The sequence below is a fragment of the Rhipicephalus sanguineus genome, chromosome 5 (genome assembly GCF_013339695.2).
Source record: "Rhipicephalus sanguineus isolate Rsan-2018 chromosome 5, BIME_Rsan_1.4, whole genome shotgun sequence".
In the NCBI taxonomy this organism is placed as follows: domain Eukaryota; kingdom Metazoa; phylum Arthropoda; class Arachnida; order Ixodida; family Ixodidae; genus Rhipicephalus; species Rhipicephalus sanguineus.
The window spans coordinates 41,410,991-41,429,620 of NC_051180.1; the positions used below are offsets into that span (position 1 = coordinate 41,410,991).

An 18,630-nucleotide genomic window follows, 5' to 3' on the forward strand; every position below is an offset into this window, starting at 1 on the left:
GCATAACATTTGAGGACTATAAGCGACGCTGCATATTGTAAATCACTGCATGAACGGCTGACCATCACAAAAACTGCATAAGTATGGCGTTTGCACGTATTCTGATCGCAGCAATTCAATTGGCAAAGACGACCAGCCAATGACTGCTCTTACGAACAAAAAATCTGCATTTGTCGATTCGGCAACCATTTCTGGCGGCTGCAAAAAGTACGTCGCCCTACCGTACACTGCGGACTGTTCTGTCGCGTTCCCTCAGAGCAATCTTTCTGAACAAACCGAAGAATACGGCGCGAATCAACTTCTCCCCTTGCCATCCTGTGACTTCTCGTGACTTTGTGGATTTATGTTTTCCCGGCGCTTCTTCCTGGCCACTTTTTTCAATCGTCGCGGAGCTCCTCGTGGTTGCTTTTATTTATCCCGACTTTCCATTTCGCCTCCTTGCCTGTTATGCAATGTGGTCTGTCCTGTCCTCGGGCGTACGCTGGTCGTCCAAAGGAGTCAGCAGTTTCCTTATCATACACCGAAGCCTCGAATCTCACCACTCCATCACTAGATTTTTTTTTTTTTTTTTGTGAGTCGTGCCAGGCGCTTCTCCCGGGAAGCTTATTCCCGACACTCGTCGCTACTCCTTTTCTTTGCCGCTGTCCTTTGCGCGTCCTTTGAAATCCCGTAGGTGTATAATGTCATACCCCTTATTTCGGGTCTTTTTCACACTCCTTTGACGTCTTTATCCCAAGCCGCTTGACCGTCCTTGTCAATTCGGCTCGATGACTTTTTCTGTCCTCTTGTGTTCTTGCTAGCCGCTAGATTCACGACCTGTGGTTGGTGTTTTGTTAGGCCAGCACGATCATCCGGCTTTGAATGTACGATTATGTACTCTACTATAATCCGTCGTGCGGCACTGAATGAAGAAAAGTGTTTCGTTGTTCGGTGTTTGTTGTGATTGCTGCTTGTTGTTGTTGTTGTCGTTGTTGTTGTTGTTGTTGCTGCTGCTGTTGTTGTTGTTGTCGTCCTCATCGTTGTTGTTGTCGTCGTCGTCGCTGATTGTTGTTGTTATTGTTATTGTTGTTGTTCTTTTAGATGCGAAGTATCTTAAGGCCGAGCTCAATCCGGTGGTGTGCGGCGTGACCACCCTTACTGCGCATGCGCATACCCTCTCCACACACTTCCTCTCCACTCACCCTCTCCCCTTCCCCTCTCCTCTTTCCCTCTCCCCTCCCCCTTTCCACTCTTCCTCTGAAACGCGGGCTAGACATGCCGAAATTCTCTCCTTCGCAACGCCGCAATGAGCTCGAGCGCATGCGCGTCCCCTCCCCTTCTCTCTCCTCTCCTACGCTGCCCCCCTCTCGCCCGCCTGTCGACCGCGTTCCCCGCTCGCCCTGTGAGAATTAACGGCCAGGCTAGATGGAAGATACGACGCGCGTAGCGTCCCTCTTCGCGTTCCACGACGCGAGGTCGGTATTGTTATTGTCGTTGTTGTTGTTGTTGTTGTTGCAAAATAATAGCGTTGAAATTATTAATGAACAGATGTCATAGATATATGTAAGTGCACAATGTGCGCACAATATATGTAAGTGCACAAAAAAATTACCTGTACGGTCTCTACCCGCTCTATGTAGGTACTGGACTGTGCCCTTGGACTCTTCTCATGCTTTATACACCACATATTGTATATGTACTAGTGCTTATGATTATTTTATATTTTCTATTTCTTTTATTCTTCCTAATTTTTCTTGCCTTTGTATATTTCTTCTATACTACTATCATGATGATGGGATAGCCGGCTCTAACGTACCCTACCTTTCCATTTTTTTCATATATAAATAAAAAAGTCACAGTTTCGCCGCACCGGCGAAGCAATGAATGCGATAACAATAAATTGGAATGAAACGCGAAGAACGGAAAGCAGCTCGAAATTGCCAGCGCGTCGCTCAAGCCCAAAGGACGCACGAAAAGAACACACACAGGACGAGCGCTAACTACCATGCGTCACAGCTCGACACTTGAAGCGCACTGCTCAAACGCAAAGCAGGACGCACGAAACGAACGAACAGGTACACACAGGACGAGCGCGAACTGTCACAGTTGTTACTTATTTCTGTTTGAACAGCGCGCTTCCTTTCGCAGACGCGGCTGCTGCAGCGAGCGAAGTGATCTTCGTACGCTCTGTGACTTCAGCGTGGACATCGCGGGGAAAGCACAAGACATACAACCCCCCGCTCCACCCCCCCCCCCCCGGCCGCCCCCTTCTTTCCTCGAGATAAGCGCACGAAGGTGACCACGCCCTGTAGGGCGAAGAGCAACGGCGTTCGCAGGAGCGGGGCGACGATCTTTAAAGTACGCCACGCGCGCACATCGCGCCATCTATGTGGTGACTAAGAAAGCATGCTGAAGTAAACGGTGCATATAAATAGGTCGCCGTTAGCAGGTTGAAAGACGTTGCTGTTCGTGGCCTAACGTGTAACACCGCGCGCTGGGAAAAGCTTTTCTGAATTATTTTCCTTTGTGTGTTTATATATATATATATATTAATATATATATATATATATATATATATATATATATATATATATATATATATATATATATATATATATATATATATATATATATATATATAGACGGTGCATGACGGCGGCGACGGGGACGGCAAAAATCAGCCGAGACTGTCCATATAATTGCTATCGCAATAAAAAAAGAAACGTACAAGTGCCGTGTGTCGTCTTCCGTATCTTTTTCCCGGGCAGTAACCTCGCACGAGGAAGACGTACGCCCGTTAATGTAAAGAACTCTTACAAGGCTCTCCAAGTACGAAGTGAGCACGAACTGCACCTCTCCTTCTTCTTTCTCGCGTCCCCTCTCGAATTTCCCGAGTCGTCGTAGCGCAACAGGAAAGTGTTGTCGCTGCAGCGTTGTTTTGCACGATGGCACCGCCGCATTCAATATGTATTTAAATAGAACCCCGGCTCTTTGTGCACAATGGAAGAAACAAAGAAGTGCTTGCGTTCAGGAATATGATCAGCTACTAAAATGAACGCGGCGACAAAAAGAGAATCACCCATGCGGTAAACAAAGAAGGATCTCGTGTACGCAGTTGTCATGGTCACTAGCTGCGTACTTTTTTTTTCTTTTATGCGAGTGTGTTGTTCTTAAAATCACCGCTTTTTTTTTACCTTCTAAGTGAACCAATTTACTCGATGATGCAAAGTGAACCCGCGCTCAAGAGAACCCTGTCTGTCGTATACGCTAGAGGCTCGTAACTCCAGCACTGTCGCTACAAGGAAATGGGAATGGGGATGAGAGATAGGCTGAGCGCGGGGAAGTAGACAAGAGTGAGGTCAATGCATGGCTACTGATGGTTGCAGCCGTGAACTAGCGCCCGTGCTAGCGTTTGGGGGGTGCGCCTCAGACAACTACCCCTTGCAGTGACAAGCGAACAGCGCATACAAAGAAATACAGCAAACGATTGCAGGCGATGGCCAGCAACAGCTCGTCGGGGTCACTCTCGACTGGAGAGAGGGGGAAGAAAGCACAGACTCTGGAACGCCGGAAATCAAGCTCCGCGGGGCTTGAACGACGGGTGAAAACAGCAGGTGACGCCCGAGGTGAAATACCCGCGGATGCGCCTCAAGAAGTCTTCGCTCTTTTTCACAGACACTGAATATAAACAAAAACAGGAAAGGCTGCGGGGCTGTTATTGTTTTTCTCCCATGAAGATGGTCAGAAACGACAAACACAAGCCTGTTGCGCACCGTCAAGTCCGTCCGTCTGCCTTTTTGATTGATTGATTGATTGATTGATTGATTGATTGATTGATTGATTGATTGATTGATTGATTGATTGATTGATTGATTGATTGATTGATTGATTGATCGATTGATTGATTGATTGATTTATTGATTGATTCGCGCTCCACGCCACTTCTCTGGCCAAGTCACGTGACCTTTGAATGCAAAGTAAATGTCCCTACAGTCTAAGAAAAAGTCGAGTACTTGGGGAGTGTTTCTGCCACACAGCAATAATCGTCATCAGGCTTGCTTGCTTTTCCTTACTTGAAAACCCGGCTCTATTCACTTTCCTATCAAGAATGCTACGTCACTCTGATATGCCCCACTGACTTACCTATCAAGAATGCTATGTCATGCCGATGGTGACGGGAAAGGGCCGGCACCGCGGTGATAACGCGAGGAAATACGCGAGGTGGGTGACGATTATTGTTGCTGTGGCAGCAATACTCCCCAAATACTCGATTTTTCCTTAGAGTGTAGGCAATCCAATAATAGCAAGGCATTAGCCAGAGTGCGCTTTCAATAGAAAAAAAAAACATGGTTGATCCCTCCGTCATGTCGGTATAACACGAAAGGAAACGTCTCCTCGCAGAAGTAGTTGAATGTCTGTTATACATTGATATACGAGAGCTTGCACAATCTGTATTGGTGTTTCGCGGCTACAGCACCGTTTATGTGGACGCACCAACGTTGACGCCTGGTGGCACATCTCCATCCCGACGACTAACGTCCATGAGCATGATTAAACCTTTGTGGTAGCCTGCAGTAGTTAACATGCATCTGGACATAGCATATGATGAATCTCGCACAGAGAAGGCGACAACATGCACATAATGAACAATACCTCGGCATGCACTCTTTCAAAGCGTCGTCATTTGAGGAGAGAAACGGCAAGGTGTGCGCTCCCTAGTGGTCGGTGCCAGTGCACTCGAAGCAGTAGTCGGCGGAGAAAACACCGCTAGTCCATTTGGAATCGGCCCTACGCCGGCGAGGAGGCGTCACACGCTGACGCGAAAGTTTTCTACATTATCGCAGTGAAAGCCTCCGTCGTGCTGAGACTGCCGAAACGCTCGCAGTCGGTGCTCGTTAGTGTCATGATGAATTATTCGTGGCCTCCGATATTGGCTCCGGCAACGCGCCTTTGCTATACTTGCGGACAACATTTCTTGGCCACTAGGACTACCCATCCACACCCACACTAAAAGGCTCATGGCCTTGGGCATTCACAACACATTCAGCGAAATCGCCGAAGCTCAAAATGTAGCTCAACTGGCCAGACTATCAACCACAGAGGCAGGCAGAAAACTTTTAGTTCACCTGAACCTCACCTCCCCTTGTTCTTACCAACGAGAACGCACCCTGCCCCACTCGATCAGGGACCACATTCTAGTACCTCCACTTCCACGTGAAGTGCACCCAGACTACAATAAGGGTCGTCGTAAAGCACGTGCCGCCGCGCTGCTAAAGACCGCAGTCGCTATGCCCGACTCGGTCGCCTTTGTAGACACCGCAAAATACCCCTTTTATAAGCACTATGTGGCAGCTGTAACTTCGCTACAAGAAAAACTCCTCTCAGCACTTACGCTCCGAAACTCGGACGGTGAACGCGCAGAACAGGTAGTAATCGCATTAGCAATGGCGAACACAACCCGCACTACAATTTACACCGATCAGTAAAGAAGCAGCCAGCGTGCTCTCGCATGCCGCGTGAACTGACACCAAGCACTTAATTTGGTTCCCAGGCCATATGGGCTCCGACGCCCATCCCTTCGTCCCAAACGCCAACGAGCTTTCCCACTCCCAGGCGCGAGACCTTACTCGCCGCGTCAGGAGAGAAGGCGGCCCATGGCCCAAGGGGGAGAAATCGCTCCAGAAGCAAGTTCAGACCTATAATGGAATCTGTCAGCACCATCGTCTCGAATGGCGAAAGTTTCCGTTACCTCAACCTCGACTAAAACGACCACAAGCACTATCCTTCCGTTTCCTACAGACAGGAGCATATCCCTCACTGACAGTTTATGCAAGATTCATAAGCGAACTAAGGCCGGGATGCCCCCGATGCGGCATACCGCGATGTAACTTAAACACATGCTGTGGCAATGCCCCGAACCCCGAGCGGACGACGGGTCTTCAATCACAGAAAAGGACTGGGACACGCTCCTCAAAATCCCCACAAGGACGACTAACTTCGGACCGTCCAGAGGGCTCACGACCTGGCCGTTGAGTTTCAAATCCCGGTCCCGTCGTGGGCGCGGCCCCCAGACGAGGTCCCCTAGGGGGCCATCGCCTCCTAAGGACCGAATAAAGTTATTCAGTCAGTCAATGAAGCGAACGCTACAGAGTCAAATCGCCCTGGCAAGGACGCGTCACACGCTGAATCGCGTAAATGCGTCGTCACCGAATCGAATCACCGTGGGCGACCCATTTCACCACCCATAATTTTCTACAATATTGCAGCGAAAGCCTCTGCCGCGCTGAGACTACCGAAACGCTCGCAGTCGGTGCTCTTTAGTGTCATGATGCATTACTCGTGGCCTCCGAGATTGGCTCCGGAAAAGCGCCATTGCTAGTGTTGTTCAGGCCGTTCCATTCGCACGAGGAGAGCGCAATCAGAGAAAGTGGCGTGACAGCCAGAACAGCGTCGGGCATTGGACGCTGAGCTTCTTTACTGAGGTTGAGATAAGGTCGCCATCCCGCGGAATGTTAAAGAGTTAACAGAAAAATCACACCACCGCCGGGCTAGGAACGCGATGGGAAATGCGACGCGCGTCGTGTCTCCCCTCTAGGCTAGCCGTAAATTTCCATGGTTCGAGCAGGGAACGCGGTGTGACAGCCAGGCGAGTGTCGCAGAGTTATTCTTTTTTAAATATGGATGGATGCTATGAGCGAGGCCTGGGCTAGAGTACACTCTACCTGGGCTAAAGCCACCACCTCGCGGTGTAAGGCGTCGACGAAATTGCACTGCTTTTGGAAATGCGCCGAATGGGTCGGCCGTAGCAACGGTACAACGGCGCATTGCCGGAACTAATCGCGGAGGCCACGCTCTTCCTCCCTCTACCGCTCCCAGACGGCGACACCACCCCGAGAACCAAGGGCACCGTGAGAGGAAAGTGTGAGAGATGCTGAGACATTAGTTCCGTGTGCTATACTGAATATTGAATCCCACCCCCCCCCCCCCCCACCCAGTACCCACGTGCAACCCATATAAAGTTCTACTTAATGTCTTATCTATCTTAAGCAGTCGGTGTAACCTCGTAAACATTCCCTCTCTTTCTCTGTCTCTCTTTTTCGGAGGGATGGTAATGGTAAGCTACCTGCAATCTGGCTGCCAATCACCTTTTACGAACAAGCGTATTTTTCAGTGTATCTGTATTTGCCAAGTGTCCTCGCTCTGTTCTGTCATCGTGACAATGGAAATATGTGTTTTCACTTTTTGGTCACACGAACTGAGCACCTAATGGATGTTTTCCTTAGAGACGGGACTGTCACGATTGAGAAGTATTAATTAGTGACTGCTCTCCCAAAACAGTGATCACGCTGGGACGATTAAAAAGAGCCGGCCACTCCGTATTACGGTCAACTTAATTAGGCTAGGACAAAAGCGCATTGAATTCGGCCCCCGGATTATTTTTTTTATTTTTTGGCCAGCCTGACTCCTTTCTAAAAAATATAGAAAAAAAGGACGCATTCACATTAACGTATACATGAAACAAGTAACAGTTCCTTTATAATCGAAAATTCCTGCACTTTATGACATTTATACAAAGAGCATTGGTGGTCAACAGGTTATGACGAAGGTCTGTTTGCAGTCTGAAAACTGGCACGTGGCACAAGTTTTCAACTGTCATGTCCTCTACGTGCATGCAATGTGCGCGCTTTTGCAGGCTAGCAAATAATACGCAGAAAAAGTACGCGCAGACAAGGTATTTAAGTCTCTTGTTTCCGCAATACAAATATACTCCCTCATTGCCTCACAAACTAGTTTCTGCGTCCGAAACCTCATTGGCAGGCTTTATGGATCTTACTCGGCATCTTTCATCTCGCTCAAGTTTGCAGTAAGAAGCCTGCTCGATGAACAGGCTTTATTTTGTGTACAGCTGTCGTTATACTGGCTGGATAACGTGAAAAATGAGCGCACGTACGCTTAAGGGAGGACAGAAAGAAACGGAGCTCGTTATTGAAGCACATAGCATGTCGCACATCAACACCGTAATTCAGAAACAGTCCAGCGTCGCCGGTTTTCCTCCTTACGAAGCGCTACGACACGGTTCTGGCTTCATTGTCAGTCGAAGCGCAAGCCACGGGAGAAAGACCTTGCGACACGGCTTTGGTCGCCATAAGCGCGCGTGACAGGTATTGGAGCGCGGCCGAGGTCGGGATTGTTCGATTAGTCAGGCGAGTTGCGCCAAAGGCAGCTATATAACTGCGTGGTCGATACTGGCGGGCCATTGGCACGCACTGGGCCGGTTTATTTCCGTCCGTTGCTGTATCTGCGCCGTTTAACTTTATTCTTAGCCCTTAGCTGAGGAGGCTTGGAGGCCAGGGGAGAGAAAGGCGAGGGGTACGCTACATTATTCTTGTGAGAACTGCACACCCAACATCTAATGTTTGCGGGACCCTAAATGCTCGAAAAATCTATATTCTCGCTTTGTCTGGGAACATAACCTCCAAATAAATGTTCCAGCCTGTAGTTGGTATTGCGGCCTATACAGTCACCAGATAGATTAGAAGCATTACGCACTAACAGAGAAGAAATTCGCATTTGTATTGGGACCAAAGTCGCGTAAGCTTTTGCTGTTGGGCGTACGTCAGTCACCCTGTTGTTTTACTCGACGTCTATTAAGCTTGGCTCGGCAAGGTTCGAGAGCGGGCTAGTTGGTGATCCTTGTTGCTGCAACGGGGCAACGAGCAGACAAAAAGACGGACAAAACGATGGAGACAAGCGCTGACATCGAAGTGAAATATATTATTTAAGAACATGATATGTACACAAACGAAGGAACACGCGTGGACGCACGAAATAAAGGTTGACGTGATATGAGCTTTAAAAAAATGGAAAGGAAAATGATAGGTGTAACCTTAAGGGACAAGAAGAGAGTAGGGTGCGTAAGACAACAGACGGGTGTTAAGGACATCTTAGTCGAAATGAAGAAGAAATGGACATGGGCGGGGTATGTAGCGCGTAGCCAAGATAACCGCTGGTCATTAAGAGTAACTGACTGGGTTCCAAGAGAAGGCAAACGCGCGAGGGGGAGACAGAAAGTTAGGCGGGCAGATCAGATTAAGAAGTCTGCGGGTATAACGTGGCCGCTGCAAGCACAGGACCGGGTTGATAGGCGGAACATGGGAGAGCCCTTTGCCCTGCAGTGGGCGAGGTCAGGCTGGTGATGATGAGCTAAAAATAAGTTAAACGACACTTTTGACTTTTGATAATATCTGTCCCAGTGCATAGTCGCACCACATTTTCAAGATGACACTTTCTTTTTCCAAATTGCGGACTGCGGAGTCACAGTCCCCGAAATGAATGGCTAAGAAGCGCTGATTCTCTTTCTGCGCTCTTCAATGTAATTAGATGTACCCGCGTACTTCGATTATCGTGCACTTGGATTCCACTTGGATTCCTTTAAGAATCCAAGTGGTCAAAGCTAATCCGGAATGCTCCATTACGACGTGCCTAGCGACGACGGCGACGACGCTGCCGGCCGTTTCGCCGGTGCCAACACGATCTTACGAGCCGAGACGTTTATCACGAGCCAGCTACAGGGGGTATATAAAATACCTAGTAAAAACTTTTGCCGAAACTTAGGAGCAAACTGTAATGCCTGTCGAAAGGGGGTGACGGCTTCAATTGCAACGACAACGAAGGGCAGCGAGCCGCCAGCTCGGGGAACATAACGCCCAAGTGAAACGCCAGCGACGAGCGGCTCACCCCGAGATCCCCCACCGGGACATCGAAGTTCAGTGGCTGGAGAAGGGCAGCGGGAGTTAGGGGGCTGCATTGCTCAATGCAACAGAAAGAAAGAAAGAAAGAAAGAAAGAAAGAAAGAAAGAAAGAAAGAAAGAAAGAAAGAAAGAAAGAAAGAAAGAAAGAAAGAAAGAAAGAAAGAAAGAAAGAAAGAAAGAAAGAAAGAAAGAAAGAAAGAAAGAAAGAAAGAAAAGCGGTAGACCAGGCACGCACACGCTTGCCCACATTTTCCCGGTTGGTGAAGTGCTCCTGAATTCTTACAACTAGCTTAGCCAGAGGGGGGTTGAGGTGGGGGGTGGGGTTCAATCCCCCCCCCCCGAAATTTTCAATGTTTTGTGTGTTTATATACGCAGACACATACAAATGTACGCACGAACATGCATATAGGGTGGCTTGAACACCCCCTCCCCCCCGGAAAATATTTCTGGCTAGGCCACTGATTCTTACTCTCCTTTTCTTCCTCAGAGGGTGTAAAATAAACGCGGTAGCATTGTGCGTAGACTTGCGCCTTCAGTACCGCGTGGGATTAAAAGTATTACTTTACCTGCGACATGAGACGGCTGTATCAGGAAAAAGTCACACACTTTTAGTAAGTGGTACTCAACGATATAACGCGCCGGTATTCAACGATAGCTTTCTACTGCCTTGCAAAATAGAACTGGATACATTTAATGCTATTACACTCGTAAACTGTTCACTGAGAAATGCTGCTGTATAAATCTCTAACCTGAGTTACCTGCACTAAAGCAAATGTACACTTTTTTCTAGCTGAGCTTGTGGGCGTACTGATAATTCCTGCGCTGCACTTTTAATGGATTATTTGCGTGTCGGTATAAGTCAAGTGAATTATTTGTGGGAGCCGTGTGTGAGGTACACACCGTGTATTCTCAATAATCAATTCGTTCATACACGTATTGATGGCATGTTGTGGCCATTCTCACACAAATTGTTAGCGCTTGCGTTGCTTCCAAGTATCGAAAAAAAAAAAAAACACGATAGGCAGTTTGACAGCGAAATGAATTTCAGCTTGGGATATATGATCCGTTCATGGAGAAACATGTCGTATAGTCAGGAGTCGAGACGCGATCGCTCGCTGGTTTGGCGATGTGTGTCATTCTCTGCCTAGATAAGTTTTAAACGAATATGCATATGGGCTACACGTGCTTACAAATGGGTTATACGAGACTGCGCAGTAATGCGCAGGCGAATGGCTGTCGTCTTGTTTATTCTCATATATGTACAATGTGTGCATATTCGAGCTCGGAAGGATCAACTATCGAGTGCTGCAATTCTGTGCAGTAAGTGCAGAACATAGTAGCACTTTTCATAACAGTAACCACTAGTGAGCATACATTTTCTTGACAACAACCGAGTCTGCAGTTGTCTATAATATTTTTGAAAAAGAACAGCATAATTTCAAATAAAATTCCTTTAGTGGACTTCATCTTTGTGACGTTCTTTTTTTTTTTTCAGACGAGACAACTGCGCGACTTACATACTGAAGTTGTTACAAAAATTACGATGTGTTTCTATCGACAATCTTTATTTCTCTATAGACTGCTTCTTGACATGCAATTTAATGCCACATGCGATTATTGCCGCTGTTAGCAGCAATATACGTTCATATAGCTGGGTAGCGGGATAATTTACGTGCAGGTGCTCAATCTTTATCCCTATATGTATCTTTGCCCGTTATTATCTGTGTCTGGTCGTGTGTGGGATAGCGCTTATAACTATTATTGTTTAAAAATAAAGTACTGCATCGCGGCAGCCTAGTTCCGCCGTATTGCAATGTTAAAAAAAGAAAGAACGAAGCTTAAGTAAACGCTGAACTGAAACGACTTCCATCAGTAACAAGAGCCACATTGCTTCCATCAAACTCTAAGTGGAGACTTGAGAGTAAAAAAGGTCTAGAGGAAGGATCGAATTTTTCCACTCGGGAATGGACATAGTGCGTGGAACGCTACGGGTCAGGGCGGTGAGGTTGTTTAACTCAAAGTCCTTGAGACACCGCTCCCCTCGACTCTGCAGTGCTCGGTGAAACAAGCTGTCGAAATTTGTGACAGTGGAGCGGCGTTGTGCTTGTGTGCCTAGTGACGTAATGGAAGAAAGAAATAGTCCGAAGATTGGCGGTGGGCTTTCGCTTAGCTCTTCGTGTGGGCTCGTTTTATTTATTTTTTTCGTTGTCACTGTGTCGAAACGACGTGAATAAAGATGACTGAGGAGATAATAGAACGCTACGGCGATTCGAGAGCTGTTGCGCGATCAGCAACACGTGGATGAAGTTACATCGTATAACGTCTGCCCTATGATTTCGAAGCAGAGAGAGACTAGAGATATTTTTTGGTGACGAGAATAGCCCAGAACGGTTATGACTGTACCTTTTAAGCTAGCTTACAGTTAAAATTTACAGCGCTGCTCGGCGCCACTAAGTACCTCGTGGTAGGATTTTTAGAATACTTAACCAATGTTAGGTTAAGTTTACCAGCGCTTATTCGCCGTTTATTATATTTATTTCCAGCGCGCTGCAACATCTCTTACAGTGGTGTTTGTTCGCGATCAGACACGCGTTCACTCGCGTGCATTTGCAGTGACAAACGCTCACCTGCATTCAACAGTGTTTTTTTTTTTAGAATGAGCGTAAATGCGACATTTCTAACATCGGAATTGTCTAGCATCTTGTCTCAGGCCAGGCATTTTAGTGAACAGTCAGATTTGGACCAACTTATCGCTCGTCTTTTTTTTTTTTTTCTATTGACAGGCCACATTCGCTAATGGTTTCCAGCGTTAAGAGTGGCTAAAATTTGCTCTAATGGACAGTACCAGCATGAGAGCTAAGGGGTCGTTTCTTTGGAATGCTAGTTATGTTTCTTTCGGCAATGTCGCTAAAACAATATTATCGTTGTTCTGGTTCCGTATACAACAGCATAGTCGTGCGTGCAGGGCTGCCATTCGGGAGGGGGGGGGGGTCATCGCAGCTCACCCTCACCCTAGTTGACTAGGAAGGACGACCGCCCCCCTGCCTACACTCCCCTTCCCCCCTTGCGCACATCTGTGTACAAGAGCATTGTTATTTTAACACGAAAGTTTTATGCCGGGGTCCACCAAGACTTACATGACGTATTTCCGTGACGGAAATACGTCAGCAAAATGCATGCGATCAGCTGGCAAAGATAAAAACTAGAATAAAAAAATTCCGTAAGCGGGAGTCAAACCCACGACCTCGCGATACAACTGCGCCGCGGTCACACATGCAGGAGGCTTCACGAACGCGCCTTTTATCTCTCGCACGACAGCCACCGTGCTGTCGAAGTGAAACCGAAAACCGCATATCCTAATAACGTCACCACGGCTACTGTCTAGGATTGTGTCCCCATTTATGTCCCGGCGCCTTAGAAAAGTACTAGCCTGAATTTTTTACTCGCACATCGCAGCTAATTGAGTGGAGATATCGGAAATCTTCAGGGCACACAGTCAAGGGCGTCCACTCACCCGTACGCGACGTAGAGAAATCCGACCAAGACCCCGTTGCTAAGCAACCTGAAGAGAGCGGCAAAGATGGCGACACGCGAGTGCAGTTCTCCCAGCACGTGACTTCGCACCTCTGCTGGAGTGCGGCTGAGCTCGAGGCTGTAGTTGTACTCGTGTGTCACCGTAACGTTCACGTAGAAGGCCGTGTACACACGATCGAGGAAAGTGCGCATCGCTGAACCGGACAGAAAGAGAGAAAGCAACGACCGTTGTTGTTGTGGCAACTCAACCAGCATTCATGCCACAGTCGCACGTACACATAAGTAAGCAGATTGTGTATGAGGATTCACGGTTACTTTTGTTGTTGTTGTTGTTGTTGTTGTTGTTGTTGTTTAGTGATTCAAAGCTGCGCAATTACTCACCTCGCTCGATCCTGTCGATTACTTGCACCTTGACGAAGTCGATAATGATAGCAGGTATCGCGCAGAGGACGGTGATCACTACAGTAAATGTAAGGAAAAGTGAATCAGATGCACTATTTCGTAAAAGAGTCTTCCATATCCATTCTATGCTTCTTTATCAACCGCAACACCAAGCGACTGATGGGGTGGATAACGGTGGCACAAGTGTTGAAAGGCGAAAAGAGCGAATTGATAAATAATCGTCCTAACACCTATAGGCCAAGGAAGCGCACCGATAAAGCCCATCGTGATATATATATATATATATATATATATATATATATATATATATATATATATATATATATATATATATATATATATATATATATATATATATATATATATATATATATATATATATATATATATATATATATATATATATATATATATATACGTTACCTTCCTTTGTGACACAAGTCTCCTGAACTTCCTGCACTTTCAGTCTGAGATGGAGGCGAAATTGCTTGAGGCCCGTGTGCTTAGATTTAGGTGCCCGTTAAAGAACCCCAGGTGGTCAAAATTTCCGGAACCCTCCACTACGGCGTCTCTCATAATCAAGTCTCATAATAACAATTGCTGACGTTAAACGCCAACAATTGTTATTAGCTTGTTTTTATCAACGCGTTGTAGCTCCTTTTTTAACCCTTTCAGATCGATTCACTGTTATTTCAAGGCACTCGATAATATATCGCAACAATTATAATATCGTGATACGTTAATTTATGTTTGTTATAGTAATCATTCCTAATTACTTTGTAATCAAATATCTATTTATTCTGAAGACATTCATGCTCTGTTTTTGAATCGAATGAAATCTAAGGCTCGAAACATAGTGCGAATTCGTTTTCAGTTATGTCCACGCGGAGCAAAAAAAAAATTACACTTTTGACGAGGGTCGCGGGAAGCGGCACGTCGCACGACCTGTCGAACATGGCAGTGCCTTCACCAAAGTGATCATATGCAACAATACGCTGCAAAATGAAGTTAAATGAAGACAAACGTATTATGCAGGAGGTTCAAATCATGCAAAGCTGAATTCATCTTGCTCTTTCTTAGCCCCTAGTCGATACAAACAGCAAGTACAAGTGGGGCACACAATTGTGTGCAGAGCGCGTCAAAGGGTTAAGAACGCGGATTTTAGGAAGCCTGAGCCTGCTTCTATACCAACCTCCAAAGACAGCCGCTTCAGTGCCAAAGCAACAAGTTTCACCCAATCACCGCCATCATTTACTTAGTCAATGTGCGCGCACAATTTTCCACGTGCTACACACGGAATGACAATCACGTTCCAGTTCGAAGTGTATACATAGCTTGCACTGACGTCACCGTGCCCGCCATCTTGGGGGACCAGCGGGTTGAGACGCTCCGTGAGCTTTTGTTGGAACGCGCCGAGCAAGAAACGGTGACGGCTCGCCATCAGATTAGTGCCGGTGCACCCAAGCATCCTTCACACCAGAACCCCCGCGTTTCTTTGTGTTCCCCTTTGGTGCGGCTAGCGAACAAAAGAAAGCGGGAAGAGCACGAAAGAACGCGGGGACCGAACACCTGGGTGTCCTCCTCTGCACTGACACACTCTAATGAGATAAAGAAGTCACGGTGGCCGCCATGTTGGGGCTCCAGCGCAGAGCACCTGCCTGTGACGTCACGTGCAAGGCATGTATTGAAATTTTTTGAGGAGCGCCACACAATGACAGGAAATGACAAAATCATTGTTGAGCGCATCCTTCTCACCAACAAGCTCAAATTTTAACTACTGGAAGTAAACGTCTCCTCGAATGGGCCCTATTATTGGTCCTAACTAGCAAGCACGGAAGTAGTTAGCAAGCATGGAACGCATAAAAGCCTCCTACGGTGAGTTGGTCGCCGCTGTATTTCTAAATCTGTTCTGCACTACTCGACCCAGCGGGAAATAACGAGACTGCCTTACACCACAGCGAAAATAAGACATCCAAATACATATATATATATATATATATATATATATATATATATATATATATATATATATATATATATATATATATATATATATATATATATATATATATATATATATATTGGGGTGAGGGGAGGGGACATAAGACGTACAGTTCACATGTATGACAAATCTTCGCATCCTAATACGAGTGTGCATTCAACACAGACCCAACGTACCGACGTTCACTATGGCGACCTCTTCAGCGAGTTTGCCCCGGGAACCCGGAGCAAATAGAATTTGACAAAGTAACGCACACAGCCACTTCATGTTCCATACATGTACGGTGTGCCCGCGGAACCAGTCTCTGAACGCTGTCATGAAGATTGCCGTCGCACTGTTCCACTATGCGCGGAAGAAATTGCATTACCGATCGTCAAGAGTTTCGATGGAACAAAGCACTTCTGCATGGTGCCGCTGACACGAGTGCTCAGAAACTCCATTACTGCAACAGCCCATCGGGCTCGACTTTCCTTAGAATGTATGCCAAGCCCTATGTGTTTCAGATTCAGCCAAGAATAGCGTCCAACTATCCGCTTCCGCGATATACATACAGGTAGAATACGTACGACCACATACGTGCGCCTTTCTTAAGGGGGGTCAGGCGAGGGAGCATACCACGCAATATATCTTGTGTGACCTCTGAGTGCGAGTCGAAGGATTTTTAAGACGCTCTCCGAGGGCAGAATCCATACCCAGTCACCGAGTCTCAGACCTCACTAATTATGTATGAATAGTCTCGTTTAGACAACAGACACGTAAGCTTTAACATGGGCCTCTTTTTCTTTCCTGTAGGCTTTACGTGATTTGAACACGAACACTAATTAATGAGCGTTTTTTATATGAACCGTTTTACCTTTTTTTTTTTGGTGATTTCCACGCCAGGGCTCAGCAGCAGGGCTAATTTGTTGGCTAAAAAAATACCGACTCAAACGACTTGCGCGCGACGTATATCCGCGAGCGGTACACACATTATGGCCTAGGACAAAGTACTGCCTCCTTGCCAATTAAATATAATAATGGGATGACAAAAAAGTATACACAACAAAACGTTAACCACTTCTCCGGTCAAGTCCCAGAGCCAACTCACGCGCACTCTCCTCTTATTCTACGCGCCCAGGGCGGCTAAAGTAGCTGGATATTCTCGATTTCTTTAAAAAATAAAAGGATGTGCAGGGATTTTTGCCCCAATGGAGTTGTGCAGCCCTCCCTCGTAGAGAGACGTCGAAGCTCACAATTGCTCAATTTTCGAAACTGCTCGGGCGCATAATAAGTTTTCTGACTGGATTCTTTGTCCCTCGCCCTTGCTCACTTCATATAACCATACTGAGCACAACCCACACAAAATGGCTGCCCGTACATGTCCACCCACGCGATGTCCGTGCAGATCAATGAACATATAAGTCAACTGCTTTCGTACTAACACGAATATATAGCAAAATTAACGCTCGGCTTAAAGTTCGGTTCTTTCACTTGTAGCGGTAGATGATAAACGCGCACGAAATTATTAGTGTTTCTTACTCGTTAATTTCATTCGCGCTTACTTTCAAACCTCCCTCTGAGGCTAATGAAAAGGCCCGCTGGTATGTGACTTGGAGATTGAAAGGTGGGGAACCCTGGTTCGGGCTCTCCCCTCACTCTTGGTCACCGGGCTTCCGAAAATTTGTTCAACAATCAGGAGACCCATCTCCAGAAGCGACCACTTTCCTCCTCTGGTTCGTTTCGTTCTTCAAATATTCTAAGTGTTCGCACAGAGTGTTATTACTAATGCGCGCACTCTGTCGGTATGAACAACTAAACTCTGTCACTCGGCCGCATTTTGGCCCTCTTGGGAGTACTTTATTTTCTTTTAATCTTGCGGTAAGCAAAGCACTCAAGACAAAGAACATTGAGCGAAGCGCGACTACGAATGTGTATTAATATAACTGCGTGCGCGGTGGGTATCTGTTCTCGACATGCAGCTGGTCGACGCTCCTTAATTAATTCGGATATACGGTCAGTTGCGCGTTCCTTCAACAGAGGGACCATGACATCGCGCGGACCTCACGGGCCTGGGACTAGGAGCTGCTCCCAAGTGAACTTAAGCCCCGTTATCACCACAAGTCTCTCTCTCTCTCTTTCTGTCCCATCGTGCGCTGCATATCTTAAGTACAAAAGAGGAGCTGCTCACTGAATACACAAACTCTCGTGTGTGGGACACACGGGCCTCCTGCCGCCTCCTGTGACATCTCGCATATACTATAGCTCCTTAAGTTGTCTATGCTGTATAGTCTATATCTAGGTCATAGTCTATGTTGCAGTCTGTGCTATAGTCTATGCTCTGTGCTGTAATCTACGGTATAATCTATGTTATAGTCTTTGCCCCCCTATAGTCTCTGCTACGTTACCGTCTCTGTCATACTATTGATACCTTAAGTTGTCAGCGCTATACCTTCTTGCAACAAGAAATAGCATCGTGAAGCACGCAGAAAGATATATTCATTCTTGCGGGGCCAGATTTCTGGCTCTAACTCTTCGTAGTATCAGTAAAAATTTATGGTAAAAAAATAAATATGGTAGCCAAAATGGAAGTATAAGAGAAGATGAGGTCGCCCGCGCGCGATGTGGCTATAGGCATAGGTCATAGGAAAGCAAAGTCAGCTTAAAGAAGTTGCACTTAAAAGATGTCATTGGCTTTAATGCGCTCATTGTGTCACTTCAGGAATCGAAGACGAATTTATGATATTGTCATGGGGTCGTGACGTCGACGAAGACAGCAGTCGGCATGTTCAAGATAAAACTATTTGTTTGGCCGAACTTCTGGCCGGGAAATAATAATATCTGGGGTTTAGCATCCCAAAACCACGATATGATTATGAGAGACGCCGCAGTGGAGGGATCCGGAAATTTCGACCACCTAGGGTTCTTTAACGTGCACCTAAATCTAAGTACACGGGCCTCAAACATTTTCGCCTCCATCGAAAA

The 18,630-nt window shown here is 46.6% G+C and overlaps 1 protein-coding gene across 1 annotated transcript in view; it reads right to left on the reverse strand.

The window, feature by feature from the left end:
- Positions 1-18,630, reverse strand: part of LOC119394628 (DC-STAMP domain-containing protein 2-like) — a 64,401-nt gene that overhangs the window by 29,416 nt on the left and 16,355 nt on the right. Inside the window, exons 5-6 of the mRNA XM_037661946.2 lie at positions 13,647-13,724; positions 13,246-13,459 (exon numbers count right to left, since the gene is read on the reverse strand). Coding sequence (XP_037517874.1) covers positions 13,246-13,459; positions 13,647-13,724 — 292 coding nt within the window. The remainder of the gene's footprint in view (positions 1-13,245; positions 13,460-13,646; positions 13,725-18,630) is intronic.